Source organism: Belonocnema kinseyi, chromosome 4, assembly GCF_010883055.1.
Source record: "Belonocnema kinseyi isolate 2016_QV_RU_SX_M_011 chromosome 4, B_treatae_v1, whole genome shotgun sequence".
NCBI classification, from domain to species: Eukaryota; Metazoa; Arthropoda; class Insecta; order Hymenoptera; family Cynipidae; genus Belonocnema; species Belonocnema kinseyi.
Window position 1 is genome coordinate 113696774 of NC_046660.1, and position 27009 is coordinate 113723782.

General features: G+C 33.6%; 1 protein-coding gene across 2 annotated transcripts in view; it reads left to right on the forward strand.

Moving 5' to 3' along the window:
• The window catches only part of LOC117170604 (nucleolin-like), a 38268-nt gene extending 17627 nt beyond the window's left edge, over positions 1-20641 (forward strand). For both annotated transcript variants that reach the window (XM_033357483.1, XM_033357484.1), the window contains exons 4-7: positions 11675-11979; positions 12147-12404; positions 15279-15572; positions 19618-20641. In XM_033357483.1, the coding sequence (XP_033213374.1) occupies positions 11675-11979; positions 12147-12404; positions 15279-15572; positions 19618-19767 (1007 nt within the window). In that variant the 3' untranslated portion in view covers positions 19768-20641. The remainder of the gene's footprint in view (positions 1-11674; positions 11980-12146; positions 12405-15278; positions 15573-19617) is intronic.
• The last annotated feature ends 6368 nt before the right edge of the window (positions 20642-27009 follow it).

The window sequence follows — 27009 nt, forward strand, 5'->3', positions numbered from 1 at the left end:
CAGAGTAAAGTCAAGATTAGAACTGAACTAGTGGCCCTGAAGCCCTCAAATATATAGGGCTGCTTATCTAATCGAAGGAGGAAGCTGTGACTATATTACAGCATTTTCAAAATAAAAAAACTAAAATGAACATTTTAAGCCAAACAGCGCATGATATGAAAAATGTCAAGAAAAGAAAAACTGTGCTCTTTGAAAGCCCTACAGGATTATGATAACTTTTTTAATTTGGTCGAAAAGTTGAAAAGTCCAAATTTGATGTACAAGAAATTTTTGAAACCACATTTTTGCAAGATTTCAAAATTCTATGTACGGTTGTTTATAGTACTCAGTAACTCAAACAATTTATGATTTTTTTCTATGAAAAGAAAATGATCAGAGTTAGCGCATTTTCAAAATCCAAAAAAAACAAACTAAAATCAACATTTTAAGCCAAACAACGCATGATGTAAAAAAAAGTTTAAAAAAGAAAAACGTTGCTTTTTGAAAGCCCTACAAGATTGTGATGACAACCTTTTTAATTTGGTCGAAAAGTGGAACATTCTAAATTTGATCGTACCAAAAATAATTAAAAATTCAAAAATTACATTTTTTGGTCAAACTATGCAGGATCCGAAAAAAATGAATAAGCTCAAATTGCGCGCCCTCCAAAGGACTACACCAATTAATCGTAAAACAAATGCCACACAAACAAAAACGATTAAATTAGGCAAAAGTTAAATAAATAATTTGAGCCAAAACAAATAAATGGTTTTAAAAAATAAAATCGATTAAAGAATATGTCACCTGAAGTATGGAAATGATCGCATTCGCCATTGTAAACTATTAATAATCTCGCTATTTGAGGCCATTGAACTCGTAAACAAGAAGTCAAGCTAGTTTACATTGTCAAAGCACCAAGCAAATCTTGACAGCCAAATATTTGTACAAGTGGGGCACTAAGGCTTACTCAATATGCTTTTCTGATCTGAGCAGTAAGACTGAAGACATGTATTTATCAGATTATCTTGATTATTCTGAAAGTACATCAAAAGGCGTATGAGACAAATGTGACGAACACTTTTCTAAAGTGGAACTTTTCTGGTGAATTCAATTAATTAACTTTTTTTCCATCAACAGATTTTAATAGCGAATTCAAAAATAATATCATTAGAATTCAGAGTAAAATAAAAATGCGATTCAATCATTAGCAGTACAAGAGCATTCAATTTTTCTTCTCCAAGAGGAGATCAAAAGGAGAGCATTAATTTGAATTATACTGCATTGAAAAAATCGTACACTCTAATGCCTATAAATCTAAACAAATTTCGTTTTTGTCCGAATGCGCTTCTTGGCATTCGACAGTTTTCGTTCGAATGATTTTGAATCCTCAACAAAATTATGGCATTAAAGTGGCATATTTGTGATGTCATTGATTTAATGCAATTGAATGTAGTGAAATGACCGTATCAGTTGAATGGCATGCAATGCCTTCAGTGATCGGAAGCATATAATGGAACCAATGCCGTTCAATGCTGTTGAATTGTCAAATAGGTTGAATGTCATTTATTTATTAGCATATTTATTAGAATTAAAGTTTACAATTTTTCCAATGCCATATAATCCACTTCAATGCTCTCCTTTTTATAGGGATATCAAAATTAGGGTAAACAGTATATGCAGCTCGCGATGCAGTTCGTTACTTCTAAGCCGTTTTAATTCTACAATTTCATTCAAATAGTGAATATTTATAACATTTTTTTAATGAAGCGCAAGCTGCATCTGTGTAGAAAAAATCCAAAAATGTTCAAATCTAATCACAAAAATTCTACTGTCTCCCATATTTTATCGCCCTAGGATGCAGCCTACATAACCTATGTAGGAAAAGCGCCACTGGTTCTGAGAAAAATCACAAGGAAAAGGCTCGAAGTGCAAAGAATAGCTTTTGTACAACTCAATCGATCACAGGTTAATTCATTTTATTGATGAATGTCAAATAATAAAATTATTAATTACTTTCAAACGGAAATTAGTTATGATATTATTTGTACGGTTCAACTAATGAGGATATCCCGTGATGTAAAAGATTCACAATCAATTTTTCGTTAAGTGGAAAATGAAATTATAAGGAATTTTTATATTTTATATAACAAAAACTAAAAAGATTGAGTAATGGAGAAAAAATGGAATTCAGAATTTTTTTTTACTTTTTTTGGTCAAAATTTTCATAATAAACAATATCTGCATTATTATATTGAATCGTAAAATTTTTTCTATAATAAATTAAAGTTTCAATAAAATTCGTTTTACGGTTTTATAAATATGGATAATTCAAAAAAATGTGATGCCGAAATTCAACATGGCGTAACTCTCGTGATTAAACTTTTTTTTATCCTTTAAGCACGATAGGCCTCTTACACTGTTAGAAATGTTTGGAAAATTCCGACACATTTAAGATACTAAAGTAACTGAAGTTTACGAAATTAGGTTGCTAAAAATGAAATTCTATAACTTTTATAGTGAATTAAAAAAAAAATTTATTTAACTTTAACAGCGGTTTCTGAAAATGACGTATATTTTCATAAAATTCCTAAATGGTAACAGAAATATAAGTTATCGTGACGTAAAGAAATGCGCAGTTGTATGCACACTCCTCGCTTCTCGAGCGCGTGCGGCTAGCAGACGAAGCATGGAGGTTCAGTATTGGTGGTAATTGGCGTTTTCAAAAGATTTTGTTTTAATGGCGGGCATTTTATTCTTGAACATAATTTTTCGGAACATCACACGCGGAAAAAACCTGGTGAGTAAAAAGGAGCCTGGCTAAAGTTTTGCGGTAATCCTAGTATAATAGTCTTATTAGTGATTTGTTTGCCTTGTATTTACATTTTTTTAGTGCCTTTCTCCACAATATTACCTTTTTAGATATAATCTTTATTATTTGTTTGAAAATTCATCAATTTTGTTGAAAAGACATCCTTTCTGGTTGAAAATTCAACTAGTTTTATAGAAAATTGACTTATTTTTTTAAATCTCACATTGCAATGCTAAAAAGTAAAACGAAAATCTTTTTTTAGTTGAAAATTCAACTATTTTTCGGAAATTAGTCTCTCTATTTAAAAAATTCATCTATTTTACCAGAAATTGCATCTTTCTTCGATAAAAATGCAAAGGTTTGGTTTAAAATTCAAGAATTTTGTATTAAAGTATTTTTTCTTCTTAGTGAAAAATTCAACTGTTTTGTTGAAAATTCATATTTTTTAGTAGAAAATGCAACTATTCTCATGGGCCATTTTTTTTCATTCAAAACTCATATTTTTATGTCGAAAAGTGAAACAAAAATCTTTTTTGGATCGAAATTCCACTATTTTTTTATTATTCGTCTTTGATTTAAGAATCATTTATTTTAGTAGACATAATATCTTTTTTGGATAAAATTGCAACTTTTTTTACAAAAATTCAACCATTTTTTCAATAAGTTGCCCTTTTTTATTGAAACTTCAACCGTTTTGTTAATACATCGTATTTTTGGGTTAAAAATTCAATTATAATTTACGTGGAAGACTTACTTCTTGCTGAAAGCTTATATTTTGATGTAAAAATGTCAAAATGAAGTCTTTTTCGGATGGAAATTCAATTTTTTTTTTAATTTGTATTTTTAGATTTAAAAATTCATCCGTTTTAATCGAAATTTCATCTTTCTTGGATAAAAATGCTACTGTTTGCTTGAAAGTTAATATTTTCTCTGTTTGAGGATACAACTTTTTTTGTTCAAAATGTTGGTTGAACCACTTTTTTAGAAAATCATTTTATCAGACAGAATTTGTATTTTAGTTGAAAATTTATTTCTTTAGTTGAATGTTTAGCTATTTTTCTACAAATTAATTTTTTTGTTAAAAATTCATATTTTCTGGTTGAAAATTCAATTGTTTACGAAAAAACTACATACGAATATTACCTATAAAAATTACATAACATTTTTTATACATTTTGCGAGTCAATTTATTTAATTATCTAATGAATAAAGACATTATTTTTTGAATAATTAATTTTACTATTTTGCAGTATATATTTGTCTTAAAAATAAAGGTTCAATTAAGACTATATACGAACGAAGTTTATATGTAAATAACTTTGTTATATAATATACTCAATATATTAAATGTCAAAAAATTCTTACCATAGAAAATGGGCTTTGATTATGTATTTAATATAATGCGTATACATATAACAAATACATAAGAAGTGGTTAGTCTTAACTTCAGTTATATTTTCTTCCTATTTATATTCTTAGGAAAAATATAGACTTCATGTTTTATATCAAAATAACGAACCAACCAAAATTTTTTAACCTCTAGGAATTTTCAGTTACAGTAACTGAAAATTCCTAAACTGCAACATAATTTTGTGATACATGTGACTGGAGTTTAATGCAGTTACCGTTGCTGAAATTTCTGTTACAGTTTCGGAAACGGGGGAGGGTCGGTAAGACCGGTTTTTGGCCTAATTTATTTTTGGACCAAAAAATCTGAAAAAATCATGGTAGTATCTTATAAGTATCCCGAGTCGATTGCACGCTAAACGGACTACCCTCCACCCCCCAGCCACCCCCACACCCCTACAAATGTAGGAAACACTACTACCCACCAACTGTATTTTCGAGAGATTTGACACTCTTAAACATGTATTCTGAGGTTAGCTCGGGTTTACTATGGTTTTCGGGGTCGCCGAATACAAATCTGACGTCCTTTGACTTGGCAATCTGGTTACAGATTTGTACCAGATCTGAATTAATCTAAACTCTCTAATCTGGAAGACCTGAAGTGGCCCAGGTCTGCCACCAATCTGGCCTAGATCGAACCTTATCAAGACCGTCAAGTCTGGAAGGTCTGTTCTGTCTCAGGACTGTCGCTAGTCAGCGAGCGAAGAACAAAAAAATCTTAAGTTCAGTAAGCATATTTTTTTAAGACCTATTTCGTAAAAGTGACAGGCTGTTTAAAATGATAGAAAATAACAAATTTACACAATCACAGCAAGACTTTTTTCTTATACCTTGACAGTTTGGTCTGGCCCATTTTTGGCGCTGATCAGCTGGCCAAGAGCGACAATTGTAAGTTCGGACTGAAATGTTTCGCCTAGCCTAGACCTGGTGCTGATCAGCCAGGCAAGAAAAAAGTCTTAAGTTTAATCAGCACTTTTATTTATATACTTCAAAAAAGTTACAGGGTGTTTAAAATTATAGCAAATAAGTCTGGCCCAGATTTTTCAATGATCAGCTAGTATAGAACAAACAAAATTTACGTTCGATCAGTAATTTTTTTATAGGCTTCTAAAAAGTTACAGGGTTTCTGTAATGAAAAATTTTTAACTGAAGACTCTGACCTCTCTGACACACTGCTAGTTTTTCTAGATCAATAGGGATGTTGCATGAAATGAGATAAACATATTTTTAGAAACTTGATGTTGCGAATAACGCTATACAGAAAAGAAAATTTTATTTAGATTCCTAATACTTAAAAAAGAATCATATTTAGTTTACGTTTATTTGACCACATTCAAACAGATGTGACGTCACTAAGATATACTACTTAGTGCCAATGAGACACTTTAGCCGCCATGTTATTTTTAAAAATTTTTGTACCGCGGCTTTCTACTTAAGGTTTTACTGCAGCAAGATTTAGTGTTTTTATTGTGGTAAAACTTTGCCCTATCCTTTAGCATTGCATTTCAATTCCGCTGCCAACTGCACGCAATCAAAACTAACGGCTTTTAATTCTTATTTCAAGCGAATTTTTTATTATTTTATAAAGATATTTCGTTCTAAATTCATGAAACCTATTCACGGACCATATAGATGAATAAACTTGTTTAATATCCTTCTTAAAAATATGGACAATTATACGCACAATTATTTGCAACGTAGCTTTCGCTGTCGCTTTTGCTCTTATCCTTACTGCTTCGTTCTCACTCAGACTCGTTGCTTGTATTGGTACAGCAGCGAGCGAGCGAGCCATGAGCGTCCCATGATTCACGAGTACGAGTGCCCAATTTCGTGAATTCGCCAATTTAATCCCGTATAACTTTTCTCCTACCGACATAATTCTTTGACACTTCGTCTACTACATCTCAAAGTCATATTTTACAATATACTTAATTTTTACGTTGATCCTATTACTACGAATAATTTTTTCGAAAGGAAAGGAGTAAAAATCTACGTGCTGCCATAGGAGCACATGTATTTCTACTCAACTTTGAAAACTCATTACTTAACACCCAGCGACATGATGTTTTTAAAATTTGATAAGGTGGTGTAAGGCACCATAGACTACATGAATATTAATTTTTACCAAATTCTGATCACTTGGCTCTCGCTGCAGTGCAACCTTAACAGCTGATCCAGCTGATTATCAAGCTAACCTATCAATATCTAAAAAGGAGAAATAGAAAATAAAAGCAGAATCAAGCAGGGGACAGCGGAGTCAAAGACATGAAAAAAGAATACATTTGGAAATCAGGAAATTTCATAAAGGAGGTAGATTATTGTGTAAGAAGTTTTTTGCGGCTGGATGTGATTGGAATTGTGACTGGACGTTAAAATGTATGCTTAAAAATCAATTTTACTTTCTTTTTTAATTTTCATAATTTAGATACTTTGAATTTTCCCACGATGAATGACGTAACAAAGATATAGCCAATCCATGCCAGCCAATAACTCGCGGCTAACCAGCCCAGTGGTGTCAGAACGCGGATATCTCTGGAATGCGTTGTAGTGCTTAAAGAATTATTATTTAAAAGTATAATTTAAATATTCATTGCATCAGTGAAACAGAGTTAAGCTGATTTTAATTCTTAAAAAAACATTAATTTTTTTGAATGTTTTAACTTATTATATAAAAATGTTAACGATTCTGCTATGCGCATCGGCTTAGCCAGGTTTTTTTTCGGGCGGGGAGCTTCGATTTTTTCGTCGCGGGGGCTTCTGGTTTAGGTCTAGGCAAAGAGTGGGGGAAAAGGGAATTGAATAATGAAAATACTTAGTTGGGGGGGGGGGTGAGTCTTTAAGCCCCTCAGGCTACGCCGCTGGCTATATGCAACAGTAGAAATGTTACAATTTTCTCTATTTTCAGACAATGCTTAGTCTGTACACTTTAAAATTTTCCGTCATGTTTGGCGCCCTGTGCGTCTAGCGACTGCGTAGACACTCAATAATTTTCAGTTTCGCACCTCGAATGAAAATGCACATTGCACTCACCTCGTGTCATTTCTTCGAACTTTGCAAATAAAATCGATGACCATGATTAAAGTCAATCTTATTTCAGTAAACAGTTTGAAAACCGCACTTAGTTCACGGTTAATTATTATTTTGAATTAAACTTTACTGTTGTGAATACATTTTTTCTTTCTTCTTTCCTAACCTGAAATCACCACATGGTTTCCATAATAAAAAAATTGCTACGAGATTCTATTATCAGTAGTTGAAATTGTACTCCAATTTCCTCGCCAGAATTGGTTACCTTGATTTGACTTCTATAGTTTACCATATTCTTTACGATGAGCCTTAAAAGACAAAACAAGTTACAGATTTCTCACCTAAAGCAACATTTGTTAACCGCTTTGTGGCTGGATTACCCGACCGGATCCCGGCTGGTATCCAAGCCGGGATACGAAAAGTTTACCGTGCCTTTTTAAGCTGGATCTCGGCCAGTTTCCCCGACTAGCACCCGGTTAAACCGGGGTTATCCGGCCGGATCCCTGATTGGATTTCTACACGGATAGATCTCAGATACGAGAAAAAAATGGAATCTTATTTCCATGAGAAATGTATGGCCAAATTTCGAACTTTTTACAAACAACTCAGGATAATTTCAGACTTGAATATATAAATAAAAATTTTATTTGTGAAATTTAATAAATAATAATAATATACATATAATAATAATTTATGAACCCGCATTTTTTAAATTTTGACATTGAATTCGTCAATTCTTTCTCAAAGTTTGCAGATTATTAAAGAAAATCCATCGATATCCAAAGAATTTTTCTCGTGTCCGAGACCTAGATACTATATCTTGTGACTTTTTTAAAGACACATTTTTTGCGTGCAAGACACCTGCAAAGAGCATAAGCTAAACTCAACTCTTTACAACTTTCTATTACATTGCAAGACTAACTCTAATCCTATAAGACTGAGGGCTACTCGAAATTCTAAATTTGAAAGATTTGAATGCAAGCGATCTGCTGTCACGTCCGTTTCACACTCTTCGCTTCTCCTTCCAGGCCAGCTTCTCCTTTTACATATTACTCGGCGAATCAAAAGATACCGTATACCAAATTCTGTCTTCCTTCTTTGAACTTTCATACAAGTATCTAAAGAAGTGCTTTGTTTTCATTATGTTATATTACTATGAAATGTTCATGAGTTAACACACTTCTTGTATGAATGATTACTTATTAATGTATCAATGATTAATAAACAAAAACTTTTATATGCTACTTGAAAATTTATATTACGTTTCTATAATTTTTAACACAGGTATCAAAATAATCATTACATACAACTTTTGCATTCTATAAAAATGTTCTTGTATCCAATAATTATTTAAAAGTCATGAAAAACTTCACGAACCAATGTTGTCCGTGAATCCTGTATACAAACCAATTTAAGGTAGTCTCAGAATAAAGCAATTTCCTTATGAATTTTTTCAAATTGGGCGAATCGATTCCTTAAAGTGCTTTATAACGGTATTTGCAATTCCAAAGAGAGTAGCTATCCCAAATTTGAGATAATTGAAATTGAAATTAATATCGTAGCACGTAAGGCCCATCCCAGGGTATTGAAAATGCCACATAGTTTATCTTAGCTGCTAAACAATGAAATAATAAAGAGATGAAGTTGGAGTGTCAACAATTACCGTATGTATAATTACATATGTGTCATTGTTCCTAGAAAATTGTATTATTACTTTGTGCAGAATTTTCTGGTATTAAGTCTTATTTCAAATTTATGTAGAATAAAAAAATACTGAAAAGTAATAACGTTTGTAGAGTTTCATGGATTATGGTATAAAATGTCACTGTAAACAATTTAGATCAAAGTAAATCAGTGTAAGGTTATGCTGTCTAGATTTATCTATGTAGAGTTTTTCTGTGTTACGATTATTTGTCTAGAACTCGTTTGAAAATAAGTACAATTTTACATTGTTTTTTATTTGAAACTATTGAATTTCAAACTTCAATTAAAATAAAAAATGATAAAATCGTGTATAGAGTTCTAATTTCAAATTGTGAAGATCTGATTTCTTCTTGGATTTTCAATCTTCTAACTTCAAAATTTGTGACACAGCTGAAGTTTCAATTCTTCATCTTGAAGATGGTTGAACATGAAATAGAAATTCTGTTACTCTCTCCGTACACTGAAAGAAATGAATTGCTGCTCAAATAATATTGCGGGTTAGATCAGTAATTTTTATGGTTGGAATAGAATATCAGCAATTCATTTCTTTCAGTGTAGGGTACTAATTTTTGGATGTTCATATCATCTAATCTTAAGGGTTTCCTCTTTTGGACAAAAGTTCTCACGTCCCATTAGAGCTACAATCTTAAATCATGTTTCTTGGAAAGGGAAACATTGTGTCCATCAAAGACGGTCTGATAACCGATCGTGTCAATGATTTCTGACCTGATGAAAGTGTACAGTGTAGACTGTAGAGTATAGACTGTTGGAACGTCCATTGAAGGAGAATTTTGTATGATTGAAGGCACGTAGATGCAACTGTGCCAGCTAGGTAGGTCGGTAGGTGAGGAGGAAGCGAGCTGTGACCCAGATCGAAGACCAGTTTGGTGCAAGAATTCCGGTAGACCTGTAGATACCGTTAACATTGTTTCTGCGACGTAAGTAGGCTTCCGATCATCATATCGTTGAGAGGCTCTGGCTCAGCACGACTTCCTCCTTATACTTATATATCCAAGCTCCTATTAGGAGGAAGGCATTTTCCCTAATTAAAATGAATCACAGACTCTTTATGCATATATATGTATGTTCCATCTTTTATCTGTAAATTAGCTGCTTTCGAAGATTCAAGGCTAATGACCATTAGATGATTCTGGCTCGTCATCTTTAATTTCAGAGAAATCAACTTCTCTTTTATCGCACTTTTCAAATTTCTCTCCTTAAAATAACTGTTAGAAAAAATATGAAAAATTACAAAAATTATTAATTTAAAAAATTTGATTTGTAACCGACCTGTTTTTTCTGATTGCTTTTGTAAACGTTTTTGACAAATAATTTAATTATAATGAAACATTGCTTATTTTCTTAGAAGAAAGATTCTCTAGAGCTTGACCTCATCCAAATATATTGAGTCGAGTTTTGCTTTCTGAAAAATTATGACGGATTTTCATTTTCACTTTCAGCATATTTGATCCTCAATGTGGTTTCTTTGTTGGCGAGAATCTAAAGAATTCCAACAAATTAAAGGTTTATTTCATCTTGTTTAAAAATTCATCGCCGACAAATTATGCCAAAATAGAAAATGCGAGAATGAACTTTGTGACAGATTAAGATTTCATCTCTATATACGTATCCCCCCCCCCCCTAACCCGGAAACTTGGAAAGGGCGACGAGTGTGACTGGAGTCGCGCTTGAATTCTTTGGAATTCCAAAGAAGAGAAAATTAAAATCCAGAAAAATGTTGTCTGTCACCCAGGGACCATGTAACCCCCTTCCAGCTCCCGCAATATTTTGAAAAATCGTGTACAACCTGCCGTAGAAATATCATCAGCCAGATTTTTAATAATATCACACAAAAGCGAAAAGTTTTGTGTTTCCGTAATGATGAAAAAATTTGGCGACCTATGAACAATAATGATTATTTTATAATCTACAAAAAGTATGGAATAAATGTCTCATATAGACTAATTTCTATAGAGAATCTGATGTTATTAGTTCTCAAGTGACTGGAAAATCTTTATTCTTGATTTTGATATTTTAGTGAATTAAGAAAGTGGACGTTTTTTCGTTTGGAAAAACTATAAACAGTAATTTTTTTACTTTTTTAAACAAAAAGATCTGAAAATTTGTTAGCCAAGATGAGATTTAAAAAAAAATGTTTAAAAATCAGATTTCCACGTTTGTGACATTCAAGCATTTATAAAATATTCAATTTTGGATTTAAGGATGTTTGGAAGTATCTTTTATTCTTAAGCAGGTCACTCCTATTAAGTTTTAATTGCATCCTGGAATTGGTGCAGAAATATTCCCAATTTTTTCAAAATTGAAAAAATTATGATTAATTTTCAATATTAGGTCGAAGGATGCATTTCGGATAAATACAAGTTACCGGTTGCAATAAACAGAACTTTATAAAAGGAATGTGACGATTCAGGCTTGGTCCAAAATTGAGACTGTTAAATAAAGATAAAGTAATCCTAAAAATATATATACATTTTTCATAAAAGGTGTAAAATATTATTAATATTAACTTCCATATTTTGAATTATATTTTAATTGAAAGAAGGAATTTTTTATTATTCTATATAAAATTTCAATTCTTCATCAAATCGTGAAGATTTTGATTATTTTCCAAAGCGACTTTTTAAGTAATTTCTCCATAAGAATTTATTTTTAAAAGTATACATTAAAAGTTGAGATTTTTTTATGTTTAGAACTTTTATTCTATGAGCAATTTTATTAATATTTTAGGGATGTTGGATGCTCAGCCCAGTGGTGACGTATCAGCAATTTACGTGTCGAAGTACAACCGTTTCGTAGATAACATTTTGGGCCGTATAAATAAAATTCTACGTGCCAATTACGATCCCGTCACCGTAAAGTTGACCAACCCTAATTCCAGTACCAAGTCTAACAAGAACAAATCTAAGAAGAATAAGAAGAAGACTTTAAAAAGAAAGTCAAACAAGAAAGGAACTAGGAAAAGTGCCCCGAAATCTGCAACTACAATTTCAGACAACGATGTTGGCGAATTTCGACTTTCCACACTCTCCAAGGTATGTGGTAATTTATTTTTACTAAGTTAGTGCCTTGTAATTCTGCACTTATTTTAAAGGTCGAATCAATCCAATTTTAATACTAACCATTAGTTATTATTTGTTTCACTTTGTTCAGTAATAGAATTGACAAACTATGAAAGTTGAATATTATATTCTATTCTCAGAAAATGGAAGAAGAATTGGAGGGTTATACTTCACCAGACGCAACCACCACACCTATGATGCAAACGGCCGCTCAATCCGCCAATGAGGCAAATAAGCGATTGCCTGAAATTACAACCATTCGTTCCGTTCTAATGAGTCGAGGTGTCCCAAGTCCTACTTCTGGAAACAAGAAAAAAAATAAGACTAAAAATAAAAACAGAACGAAAATTGGTACAATGCCGACGAGCAAACCCACCCCGTCTATTAACAATAACAAAGTTAGTTTTTTACATTTTTGAAAAATTCGTACAATTTATGTCACTTACATACTATAAATTTGAACAACATAAGTTATTTTTCTACGTAAAAACTTCATACAAGGTTGATATTATACGTAATAGCAAAAAATAATTAAAACTTCGTTTGAAATTGTTTGATAACCAGAACTGCCCACCTCTACTTTAGGCAAGTCTATTGAAATGAAGAAAATAGCTTTTATTTTTGTAAGAATTACCAATAACCAGGGTATATTCTAACGGACCGTTCTACAAAAATGGGCAGTTTTAAAAGTCACTCAGAAGACGAGGAAAAGAAAGAGAGAGAGAGAAAGATCTTGGACCTTTTATTTTTTTTTAGAAATCGTATACTGTCAGCTCGGGTAATTTGAAAAAATCCCTAGAATATACCCTGCGCATAACATAGCAAATAAGTTCAAACCAAAATACTAAATAAACAAAAAAACATATTTCTTCGGTTCAGTGATCATATACATACACTAAATTATGACAAAATATTGACAAATAGTGCAGTACTCCTAAGAATCTTCAAGTTCTGAAATCAAATTTGTGAATCGACAATTATTTAGTATTGTTTAATATTTTTCTTTATATGCAATTAAAAATAAGAAAGATGTCAAATTTAAGTTCAAACCTCTATTTGTTATTTTATTAAGAATTTCTTTCGAGAAAAGTTATTATCATCAAATCGGTATCTCAAACTTTTAAAGCTGATACACGGGGGGGGGGGGAATGACTTTGGTAAAATCAGTATGGATTTTATTCTTTTTATTCAATTTCGCATCGAGTGCTCGATGCCAATTTTTAATAAACAGATTTAACAACTTTTTAATTATTCAAGAAATAAAAAAAACTTTTTTCGAAAGATCACCATTTTTTAAAAAATGTGTATATTTATTCCAAAATATTTATCAATAATTTTAATATCTTTATCTTATTAATAACATTTTTACTTTATTTGTTAAAAGGAATTTAGTAAACGAAACTCTGTTTTGTAATTGAATACTTTTTTCTGCTGCATACTGATATTTTTTAAAGAAAATGAAATTTTTTGTAACGAAAGGAGAAAATTGTTTAATTGCCTAATGCTGCTAGACATTATTTTTAGAGAGTTCTTCTACTAATTCAGACTATTTTTGAGCAAATACATATTTTTTTAATTACGCTTTTGAAGAAACAGAATGTTTTTATGTATATATTTTTTAATTAAACATTTTAGAACTAGAGCATTTATTTTATTCGGAGAAATAGTGTATTAGAATGTTGTCACAGAAATATTTCTTCAGTCAAATAAATATTTTGGAGTTATCAAAGAAATGCAATGGCGGCTCAAATATACATTTCTTGATTTAAATATATATTCTTCTTAATTTAATGAATCGAACCATTGACCAGAAGAAATATGCTTTGGGCTACCAAAACTTAATTAAATAAAACGAGGTTTTTTCGATTTAAAGAAATTTGTTTATTCGATAAAAAATTCTTTGACTCAAAGAAATGCGGCCGAAGAAAAATGCATTTCCTTGGATATAAAAATATTACGCAGTGTGCAGACTGTTGTAAACTACTCATCCAACTGTGTTCTGCACACGCCTAATTGTTTTTGAGGCCTCTAAATTAATTAGGAAAATGCTTAAATGTAATGACAATTAACTTATATAGATAGATGTCTAAATTAATTCTTAAGTCAAAAACTAAACATTTGAAATCCAGCGAAGTTGTACCTTTTTTCATTTGGTTGTATTTCTATGCAAACATTTTTTATGGGTTACGGAACTAAGAAGAAAACACATTTTCTCTGTCATTTAAAAATTTGACCTATTTATTAACAATGTCAATAAGATCAATTTTTAAAGGAAGAACCATGAACAATATTTTCTTCTGACATGGATCGTGGATCTATCTCTCACTTTTATTGTTAGTCGCAAAATCTAAATGACGGATTAAAAATTCAGAGCATTTATAAGTCATTGTCTAGTATCATGGATCATTTCGTGTGATTAATCGGCCAAATATATCATTAGAGCTATAGTATAACGTAAAATTCCGTAATAACAGACAATACAGTAAGCCTTCAAAATCGAAATGTTTAAGATGGAAGGTTGAAATACTGCAAAATGTAAAGTTAAGCAATTTTATATTGAAGCATTTATATAGGATGGTAGCGATATTGTACACACAAAAGTAAAATAATTTTTCTCAACATTATACAATTAAATCCAACGAGATAAAATTCTATACAAAGTAAAAATAATATTTGTATACCATGAAATCAATTTGAAATGACTGAATTCTACACTAAAAAGTTCTACACTCGCCAAGCTAATGATTTTTCATTATTACAATTTTAATAACTCACCAACATAAATTGTACAGCTAAACTCTTGACACAATAATTAAAAACAATGGAAAAGGCATTGTTTTCTGTATAGTGTTATTACTGTGGAGAACTTATTTACATAGAGTATTATCGTTTTGAATTAACATGTGTCAAGTTCATAGTAACCTAGAAATATCTTATTTTCACTTTGTATAGAATTTTACGTTGTTATAGAATTTCAAAAATATTATTTAATAGATTATCCTTGTGCAGAGTTTATTTGCATATAGAACCGTTATCGCCTTATTGAAAATTCCAAATCGAATAATTTTAGATTGAAATTTTCTCAGTTCACCAACTATTCATTAAAGTCTTTGTTTTATTATTTACCTAAGTAATACTTACTTTTTACCATTTACCTAAGTAATACTTACTTTTTACCATTTATTTACTTATTGTCGTTGTTATTATTATAAACTCAACCTATAAAAAGGGTACTTTCGGTTCAATAAATTAAATAAATATATATTTTTCAGAACAAAGCAAAGAAAAACAAGCCAAAAGCAAAAGCCACACTGTACGGTTTGGCATCCCTCCAAAGATCAGGTGATGTATCCGTAAACATGATGAGTGATCACACAACTATTAAGACCAAATTTAGTTTAGGACCACTTATGCTAAAAGTAGAGAAAGAATTTGGCAGAGCAGCTAAAAAGGAACTTAGAAGTGCCACAGCCACGACTGCTGAGATGTCTGGAAAATTAAGTCTTCGTGTTCTCCATGGCGGAGCAGCTACATTGCACTCTATTCGTGTTCTCCAACCAAAACAGGTAGATTAATAAGTATCTATATAGATATTTCATGTTTTAATTTTTATTTATATACAATCAGCCAAAAGTGTCAATATTAAATTAGTATTATTAGTTCTTCCGGAATAATTGTGGCTTCCTATAAAATTGAAATAAAAAAATATTTTTTAAATAATCTTTAATTAAAATTTACTAAAAAGAAACAAAATAATGCACTTTATGGAGGGGGAGAAGGAGGGGGTGGTACGTCGTCCACTCCTGCCCCTTCTATCTAGAGCTTAAGGAAGAGTGGGAAATTTTGCAACGTACTTCGTACAACACCGTTCCTTGGAGTCCGGTCTCTAGCCGCGAATGACCTTACGCGTCAGACGGCACACTTGGAGCTACCAATCATTGTCAAATGTTATGAGAAACAGTGCTGACGGACCAGATGAAGTGATCACAGAAGAAAAGTCTTTTGCATCTTGCTCGCGATGGACTAACACTGATGTTGGCAAGGCGGGATTTTTCGAGTTAGCTCAGAAATGAAGCTTTCATATCTTCTAGGCAGCCAATTATGAGAACTACAAGGTGGACTTTGTAGCCTTGGTTCAGTCTGTTCAGCTCGAAAAGAAGAGCTTGATATTTTATCCGTTTTTCTTTCTCATTTGCCGTGATATCACCATAGGATGGTGCAGAAAATTCAATCACGTAATTTATCTTCGTCTTCAGATCTTGAGTAGTGAAGAATAATAAATTATAGTAGATCTTACACTGCTCATTCTCCACAACAGACTTGAATTCCCTCTGGGCGTATGGGGACGTACGTACCCGTACCATGCATACTTTGAGCGCCATCTATGAATACTGGGATCAAATGGGAGACCAAGCTCCTCTGCGGCCCTATCTGCGGCTCGATATAGAAATACCGCAAAATTTAGGAATTCATGTTGGTGTACGAGCCGCATAAGAGTAACTGTGTGATGAAAACAATCTAATCTAAACAAACCTCTACCTCCCTTTATTTCGAAGGAGGTATATACGAGGTACGAAAGATCTAGGATGATCACTGCGATGAATTGTCATCAACTTGCGTGTATTTCGTTTAAGTTGCTTCAATTCATTGACGTTCCATTTTACTGCACCATAAGTGTAGAATAGTATAGGAATGGACATGATATTAGTCGCGTGGATCTCATTCTTTCCAGAAAAATCGGAAACCAATATTTTTCTGAGAATTCGGCGATACTTTTTTTCAAGGGCCGTTTTTAGCACACGTACATTTCATTTGAATTAAGTTATTACGTTAAATTACAACACATTTACTATTCGAGATGTTGTAGGCTCTAGAATCTAATATCATGGTTTCTAAAAGAAACCAATCCCGATGCTTTTGGAGCGTGAACGACGTCCACTCCTGCTCATTTTATCATATAAGGCAGGGGTATTCAGCGAGGGAATATTTGATCCTAAATACTCATTTGCAAAATGTCCCGTTTCCACCATGTTGCCGCCTCACTCAGTACGGAAAAATCCCGTCTCTTACAACTGAGTAAAGATTCGTAGTGGTGGAAACGAGACATGTGATGAATGAGTATTTACGGCTGAATTTTCCCTCACAAAAGAGCGCTGCTATAATGTAAGCAAGAACGGGCAATTTAAGCAAGGTACTTCGTGCAACATTGTTCCTTAGCGTGCTGTTACTAGCAGCGAATGGTCTTGCGCGGCAAACGGCACAGTTTGATACTTCTTTAGAGCAACCAAACTTTGTACAATGTTAGAACAGTGTTGACGGACAATATGAAGTGATCCCATAAGAACAGACTTTTGCATCTGGCTCGCGATTGACTAAGACTGATGCTGGCAAGCCCGGATTTTTTTGAGTTGGCTAAGAAATGAAGCTTTCATACCTCCAAGGTAGCCGATTATGAGAACCACAAGATGGACTTTGTAGCCTTGGTAAAGCCTGCTCAGTTTAATAAGAAGAGCTTGATATTTCGCCCGTTTTACTTCCTCCTTTGCCGTGATATTACCATCAGCTGGTGCCGAAAATTCAGTCACGTAATTTACCTTCGTCTTCAGATCTTGGAGGATAATATCAGGCTTTGTAGCACTGATACGTTGAGTGGTGGATAAATGAGAAATTCCAGTAGATCTTACACTGAATCATTTTTCACAACGGACTCCGGTTCTGCGAGGGCGTATGGAAAGACGAGCATTAAATCAACACGATAGAAATGCCAAAGATGGTAATATAACACTTAAAGCAGCATTGTGTCTCTATGCACCCGTAACGTGCATACCTTGAATATCCACTGAGAACATGTACAGGTGTTTTTGGCTCTTTCTTGCACGCTTTGCAGCAAAAAGGCAAAAAGGAATCCGTGAGTCTCCGATCTCAATCAAGCAGATTTAATAAACATGTTAGAGAGACCCATCAATATCTCCTCTCTACGTATAATGCCGTAGACTTGACCATGAAGGCGCTTGCCAGCATGTTCTCTTAGTAGAAGCGAATGCGATGCTTCCTGTATACGACTTTTGAGCACCAAAGGTGTTAGTGATGCGAGGCTATGTTTAGTGTCGCTGGAATCAAATAGAAGACCAAGCTCTTCTGCGGGCCTATCTGCGGCACGGTATCGAAATGCCGCAAAATTTACGACTTCATGTTTATGTACCAGCCGCAATAGAGAATCTGGGCTTTTTAGAACTAAGTGGACTGCAGATAGAACCGTTCTTCGATGAAGACACTCTAAGTTTATCAAGAAAAAATGAGGTTTTCTTTAAAATTGAACTTTTTTCAAGGCTGATTTTTTAAAACTTTAAAAGTCGAAGTGAATAAAAATGTGTAGCTAAGAAAGTTTAGTTTGCAGTGAAGTAGAAAATTTTGTTCAGTTTTCAAATACGTCATTTCGTTCAATATTTCATTCGAATAAATTAAATTATATAAAGTAAACTATAAAAAACTGGTATAACTTTGTCAAATTATATTTTTGCCATCAATTTCGTAGGTCGTTACAGAGTTACAAATACGAGTAGAATTTTTTTTAATTGCTAAAGTAAATATTATTTTTATTATAATAGAGTGAACATTGGTATTACCGATATCTTAAAAAATAGTTTTTAGAAAAAGCAGAATATTAATTTATAAGCTTATTGTTTGGTTACGAAGATGAATTCATCTGAAAGGGCAAATTTTTTCCGTTTTCAGACAGTACCCAGTAATATAATTATTCTCTGCCAAACTATTCTTATATTTACTTTAAAATAATTTATTCAAATTCAGTGAACGACACCATATTTCCGGTGAACCATACCCTACATTCAGTGAACGACACCGGTATTGATTTTGAATTTAAAAGAAATTAGGAAGTTATTTGTAAGAAATATTATGCAATTTAGTTTCTTTAGATAGCATCATTTTGTATAATTATGGGTGTTTTTAAACGAAGACGAAGTTTTTGGCGGAAAGGAATACCTTCGATATTGTGTGCTTATGTTCATTTCATCAGGTCACGAATTTGTCAAATTCATTCTGGCGTGTCGTTGATTGATTTTTGAGGTTCGGAAATCTAAAATTAATTAGAAAGATATTAAACATTAAAGACTCTTGAAAGGCTATGTAATAGAAATAAGGAAAGCAACATGGGCATCAATAAAAAAAATGCGTATTATTCCCTGCGAACTTCCTTCTGTTGAGTGTCGTTCACTAAGAGATACGTATGTTGTTTACTGGTTTCGAAGGTATGACAAGAATATTTCAAACATATCAAATCTAAACAAATTTGAAACTAAGATTTATTTAATTATATTGCAAAACATGTTATTTAATTAATATAAATTCAGTAATTTTTTACTGAATAAATATTGAAATACAAATGACATGTATAATAGAATATTTATTCATTTACAAGTATCTATTTTATATCCCTGAAATTTTAATAAAAGAATTTTCTTTGCACAGTATCGTTCACTAGAAGAGTGGCGGCAATACCCCTGTTTATCCTATTTATATTTATAATTATATTTATAATCGTATATTTATTTATATTTTCGTTTTGTATTTATGTCTTATTTATATTTTCAGGTTCGTGTTGAGAGTGCAGATGATCACGACAGAACTCGGGAATTCGTATGGAAAAGATCATCTCATATCGCCCATTTGGTGTCACAAAAACTTTCTTCTGCAACCAGGTCGATGCTTCGACCGCCACCTGTGCCAGTTCCCACCGTCTGATTTCCCCTTTTTCTTAACAACGAGTAGATCGCACATCGACATTTTCGAAAACTGACGCGTGCAGCAAGACATACACAGAGAACCTTTTACTGGGGTTTATTTTGCCATTGTCCCACGAAAAAAATAACTTTTTGCAATTAAGATACAAGAAAATGTGAGCGGGAGAAATAGCTGTCTTAATTTTTTTTGTCTGAGACGTATTGTTATAAATCTTTGTCACAATTAAAAATAATGTACAACTGATTACTAAAATTAGTAAGAAAAATTTTTTCTAAAGATATAATATGTGATTATAATCGGCGATCAGTCATTCAACAGTTTTTAAATGCAACTTTAAATTTTTTTCGTGCACATTTGATCTTAATTTATAAAACTATCTAAAGAGAGAAATGAATTGTCAAGCGCTTTCTATAAGGAGAACAAATCTCGAAAGATAGTTTTATTTTTCGTATATATTTACATATATTTATTATTTATTTACTAAAGGTATTTATTTGACTATAAGGCTGATAATAGGTACTTATTAGTATTACTACAAAGAGAAAAGACTTTCATTGACTGAATGCATTTTTTACCAATGAAATTTTATTGACTTACTTAATGCTTACTTAAACTTAAACTTAAACTTACTTAAAGTGCAACAAAGTGAAAAGGATGGCATTCCCTTAAAGATAATTAGGTAAATTTAGTGAGAAAATTTAATTAATAAAAGTAAATAAAGTCATTGGTAGAGAAGGCATTGGAATTATTTAATATTTTCTCATAGTAGCATTACGGTACATTCGGGTATATAGATACTAATTATCACATTGTGATAGATAATAAGAAACATTAATTATATTTTACTTTGTAAATAACTAATAGTCAAACAGAAATTTTTTCATCATTCTTGTTTTCATTTTAATTTTCCACGAAAAAGATGGATATTTTATTCAGGAACATCCTAAAATATTCATTAATCCACAACTTTTAAACTCATATGCAAATGTGAAATCAGGTACCCTTAATCATGGCTATGGTTTCTTTTAGTCTGTTTTATTTATATAGCTAGCATACCTGTTTGAAATTTCTTATTTATACAGGATGCAAATGATCCTGTCTGAGTTCGTCTGATTCGGAGCAACTGAATCCGTTTCATTTCGTTCAAACGCAAAGTGGAAATTATACTTGAATGGAAACGGAATCATTTAGACTGATGGCAGAATATCTCGGAACCATTCGGAATCAACTTGCATTATACAATATATGAAGATTAATACGAAATGGTCATTTTATTTTGATAAGTGTGTGATTAATGTGAATCATTCTGATTAAAGTATGGAACGAAATTTCGTTATTAGGCGGATTCAGACGAAATAAAATTTTTTTTCAGATTTTCCTAAAATCAATCGGAGTGACTCCATAATGATGACGGATTAATTTGGAAAGAACTTGACAGTTGAGACACCGATTAGGAGTGCAAAAGAATGCATTGTAATCGAACGGACTCATTTCTCAAATGCTCATTCTTAAAATTTCTCAGTTATCGATGTTAATCGCGGCAAGTGTGTGTAAAATCGAACACATTTGATTTTTATTTTATATTGAACTAGGTTTCTAAGTTTCCCTTACAGGGTTAAGAACTTGTCGATTGTCGGTAATGTTGGCAGAGAGCAAAGAGATAAAGATATTAAAAGGGATATGATTTTTTGAAAAGAATGACATAATATCGCTAACATTCCCAGATAGAAAAATGTCTGTACTGAGCCCGCATGGTGCGGGCACGACGTGCAGATCAACCCGCACATCGTGAGAGCAAGGTTCGAGAGAGATGTGTCAAAAATTGAGTCGCATATGGGACGCATGGCGTGTCCGCACGCAAGCGTCGCATGGCGCGTTAGCAATATATAGAGATAAATATTGCATCTAATTACATACTTACTACAGGCACACTTTTCCTGGATGACTTCAAACTGCTTCAATGGAAGCGTAAACAACAACCCGCAATATAACCCGATCGGCTGCCGGAAAAACTGGAACGAACTATGAAGGTGCAGTCCCATGTGGGCAGAAAACGTCGGCGGAAAACAGAAACTTGTAAGAGTGAAAGATATGGAGAGATATATTTGTCTCTTTTACTGTCACAATTTTCTGCTTTCCGCCTAAGTTTTCTGCCCACCTGGGACTGCACCACGAGCACTCAACGTACTTACAGGACTTGCCCAAGTATCACCACAGTTGTCTGTGGCGGAGGGAAGGTGATACCCCTACTTGGCGCGTCCCCGGGTGGCGGATAGCGGAATGCTCGCTGGAAAGGGAGGAAACTGAGGGCTCTCGTGGAGCTGAGAGAAGAGGTGGCGGTAAGATTATTACGCGCGGGACACCTGAAGGTAGGATGAGTGTCCTGCCGCGTACAAAAGAAGGTGAGAAGGGTACGCTGCTACCGCTGCCTAGGTTTCGGCCAGATGGCAGCCGGTTGCGTTAGCCCTGACAGAAAAAGGCTTTTTGGAGATGCGGCAAGGAGGAATATAGGGCTGCGGGGTGTGAAAACACACCGCAGTGCTACTTCTGTGCCGCAAAAGATGAGAAGCCCTGGACAGATCACCTTCCGCGGATGATGAGGTGCTTGGCCTTCAGGGAGGCAGCTTCGTCGAGGAAGCGTCCCGAAAGTCAAGGCTAAAAAAGAACGCTCAAGCAGGATTCTGAAAACCGACGAACCCGAAGTGCGATACCCCCGCACTATGGAGGATGATGCAAGCATCCTGTTTGGGCAGAGAGAAGAGCAGGTGAATGCCAAGCAGGCAAATTACGTAGGAAGCCGAACCACGGCTTACTAGCCTATAACATTGGACTATGAAGTAAGGCGATAAGCGGTTCCGGAGTCCTCGGTTGGCAGAAAAAGGGAGATAAGGTTTAGTGGGTAGGTGCCGTTCCGTAAGTCCCACACTCACATTCGTTCCTTGTGGACTGAGTGCCCATTTATGCATCTCACGTGTGTGTGTATATTATGTACAAATGCGTGATGTGCGCATACTGGGCGCACAGCCCCCAAAGTTCGAATGTGGTCTGTGCATGAGCATTTTCCGTTTTTACTCCTTTAACAAAAAAAGAAAAAACTCACAGGACTTGCAGCAAAGATGCTTTCAGTGATCCGGGCATCTGAGAAACAATGCGCACGCACAAGTTACATGCGCGCGCAATATTTTAAACGGCAGTTTTAGGGTAAGCTATAGAAGATATTCTCAAAGCAAATTTCTTTATAGATAATATAAAGGAATGAAAAATAATTATAGCTTAAAATTTCGACTTCTTCATACTGCATAAAAATAAATTGAATAAGTTATATAATTTTTTTAAAAAACTTTCAAGCATTTACCTTTCTTACATTGTAATCATTTATGGCACGTTCTGATAAAAAGGATTCCCTCGTGTAATGGGGTTTTCTATTTATTGAATGGGCTTTTAAAGTTTTTAAAATATTTTGAAACGAATTCAAATATATTTATCATACTGATTTCTATATAAAAGAATATATTTTAACGTGATAAATAACGTTGAAGTCTTACTTTCCTCTTGCAGAATCATTACAAAGGACATAAATGAAAGTTACAACTCTTGTGTAAATCCGTACGTTACTGCGACGCCTTGTCGCGATGTAGGTTATATGGTATGTAGCACGTCGCGCACACTGTTTGCGGGCACAGTGGGGATTTACGTACGATGTGCAAGTCATGTGAGCACTGTGTCGGTACTCACGCAGACATATCACGCTCTAACGCTGTGCGGCCGCCTGCTGCATCACACATTGTTATCTAGGGTTTTTAAAATCACAATTTATGCTGTTAGAATAACACAACTTCCCTATATAACCAAAAAAAATTGAAAGAAAATCGTTTTCTTTAACCCATATGTGAAAACCGCGGGTTGCCGAGCGTGTTAAGAGGATTGCGAGTTCCTGATTGTTGACCAGGTAAAAAAAATGGAAAGAACTCTAAACGTGCTGTTCTCTAGTGGAGAATTTAAGTGTCCGTCACGGCGTTTCAGAACATTTTAGAATATTGGTAATTGCATATTATTATATTTTTATATTGGTATTTATTACTTGCGCGGGGGCTTTGCGGCCCAAAACCTCCAGGGGTACCGCCCTGGACCCGCTCTACGCCCGCACTAACATGCGTACGCCTTCTAGCATCGCTTTAAAAACTCGAAAATCCGTGTTCTTCGAACATGTTTTAAAGAAAATATCATGTTCGCTACATGATCAAGGATAGCCTGCTTCCCTCAAAGTTGAATTGCCTTATTTTACTCTATAAATACTAGAATTGCTTCATTTTCAGACAATTAGGGCCTATTCCTGCTTTAAATCAGATATGTATTCGAAGTGAAAAATTGTCTAATTTCAATAGGTTTTAAGCCCAATATTTTTTTTTATTGCAAACCTAGCATAAAAAAAGGTTTAAACAAAATTTATTGTAATAAGCCAAGTTTGAACTTCGAATGCAGATTTTATTCAAAATATAAATAGGCCCTAATTATATAAAAAAATGTAATTATAGTATTCATGGACTGAAATGGGGCAATTTCTTTAAACTTGAGTCCTGGTCTCAACGCCCTTGAAATCTAATCCTTTCTCATGTCACCATGTTTGTGTACTCTCATAGATGTCGTCCGAAACAGATGATTCCTTACCGAGGGCATTACCTGCAAGGTTACCGGGTTATGTATTTGCTATGCTTTAACTAATTTAGAGCATGAGGTTTGACGCCTATGATGATTTTATGCATTCGATGGGTAGGTTCGAATTTTTGGCTTCAAACTCGACTGTCAACAATGCGGCTGAACTCGGCAGGTCATTTTCTGCAGTTTTCCTCTCCCCTGGCCAAAAAACCAGGCAAATGCGAGTATTTTTAATAAATTTGGATGTAGCCACGGAATATCACTGGTTATGCTTGAATTCATACAGATATTGTAAGCCGACCTTAATAAATAAAACTTTCACAAGTCCATACCCAGTGATGTGAAGTTTTGTCTTCTAATTCATGCTAAAGGACTTATATGATCCTTCAGCAGCGAGAATGACCCATGTATATACCTATATTTCAGCGGGATTTTCAACAATAGAAAGGCATACGACTATAGATTTTAACCGCAGTGCTATGTACTTAAATGGATCAGCCTTACAAGACAATAATAAAAATAATGATTCAATTTAGTTTACCTGCTTTTTGTAACAATTCTCTCAATAATCAAATATAATTTATTTCTATACTGAATTTCAAACGATTTTGAAGAGAAAATAAATAACAAACTCCGTTAGATCAAAAAGTTAGGCCATTTATTAAATGTATACATCTAAAACGTAAATAATATAGGATTATAAAATTTTTTGAATAAGAAACGGTGCACTAAAAAGTTCATGCGTTATGAATTTTCGATGATTGGAAACTTATACAAATATTAAAATATTACCATTTTATGAGTTAAATACTTTCTCCCAGTACAATTTCAATACTTAACTTTATTCATAAAATACTGATTACAGCTTTTGAAGCTTACAAATTTCAAAATAGAGAACTTGTGACACACTTACCCACTGAAGTGGCATGGCCTACTTCCTATCACAGACAAAAATCGATTGAATAAAATTGGTTTCAATTAAAATCCATCTAAAGCAAAGGATTATGGGAGTTGTATACATTAGGAAGCTGAAATGAAATCGCGAATTCTAGTATTATCCTGTGAGTAGTAAAAGGCACATTACAAGTAAATTTATAATCATTCAAATGGGCGTGATTCGATAGAAAAGCAAGTAGTGGATTTAAATAAGAATATCTTTTAAATTTAAATTTATAAGATATACATCATCATAATAAAAATATAAGGAATTGTTATCAATATTAGGTACATATATTATAAATTAATTTGCAATATCAATTTATAATGAAGTCTGAAATATGATCTGAGATATTGAATACAGAGTGCATGAAGACAATGTAGTTGGGTCGTTAGTGTCTGCTATTGTGCTGCCTCAAGAGTGAAGAGATCCCGATGAGTGCCTTGTACTGCTTTGTCGATATGTGAAGTGCTGGGAAGAAAGGAATCTTAGTGTGAACAGGCGAATTTGTCAGTAGAAGCGATTGAAGAAGCGTTCGAAGTCAGACACTCAGAGACTGGGAACAATCTTCGGAATCCATCCCCTCCACTTACGACTATATCTTCTCGTTCCGCCTTTAGCGATTCAGACGAGCTCTTAAGGCCATGTGATGACTGGGTCACGTGACTATATTCCTACCGTACCGGCACGTTTCTTATTTCCTAACTTATTTCCACACGAAGCAACACAAAGAGTTGAAAATTTGGGATAATAAATAAGAAGCCCTCTAAAAGGTGGGTCTGGTCCTAAGTTTTTATAATTATGAAAAAAGTTTTGTTTTTGTTAATAATTTGTGTTGTGATTTATAATATTAGATGAAATTAAGCCGTCTGTTCAAGAATTAATGAAGATTTCTTTGACTTAAAATATTGGGCCTTTATGAAAATAAGGACTCTGTATACGTTTTACCCGCTTTGGCTGCCCCCTTCTCTCCCTCTTCCGCTCTTACTCGCTCTAGGTGGTATACAATGTATACTATCGTTTAGAAAAGCCGGCTCTTAGGGACTTTCTAACGAAGAGCAATGTTCGTCGAGGGAAACTTGAGAGCAGACGGAAGGTTTGTATTCCTCCACCGGTCTTATTCATCTCATTAAGATGAGGCCATTAGAAAGGGAAGATTAAACTGTACCCTTTTAACTATTTTCGAAAAGTAAAATATACTTTAAAAGTAGACAGAAGCTTACATCTTAATCTCGTTTATGAAATGATAGTACACAGATTAACAGTGACAGCTGTTAAACACTCTCTTAGTCAGAATGTTATTGACGCCGCACTGTTGTTAAGAAAGTAACTCCTTGATAAATGTAACTGTGGATATGCTTTTGAACTAAATGACAAATTTATCTTGGAAGAATTAGTGAAATTAACGAAAGAGAACAATTTGGTGTTGGTTGGAGAAGGAGAACAGGAGGAAGGTTCATGAGGATGATGGATGGATGGATGATGGATGGATGAATGAATGATGGATGATGGATGATGGGGGATGATGGTGGATGATGGTGGATGATGGATGATGATGATGATGATGATGATGGATGGATGGATGGATGGATGGATGGATGGATGGATGGATGGATGGATGATAGATGATGGATGATGGATGCATGGAT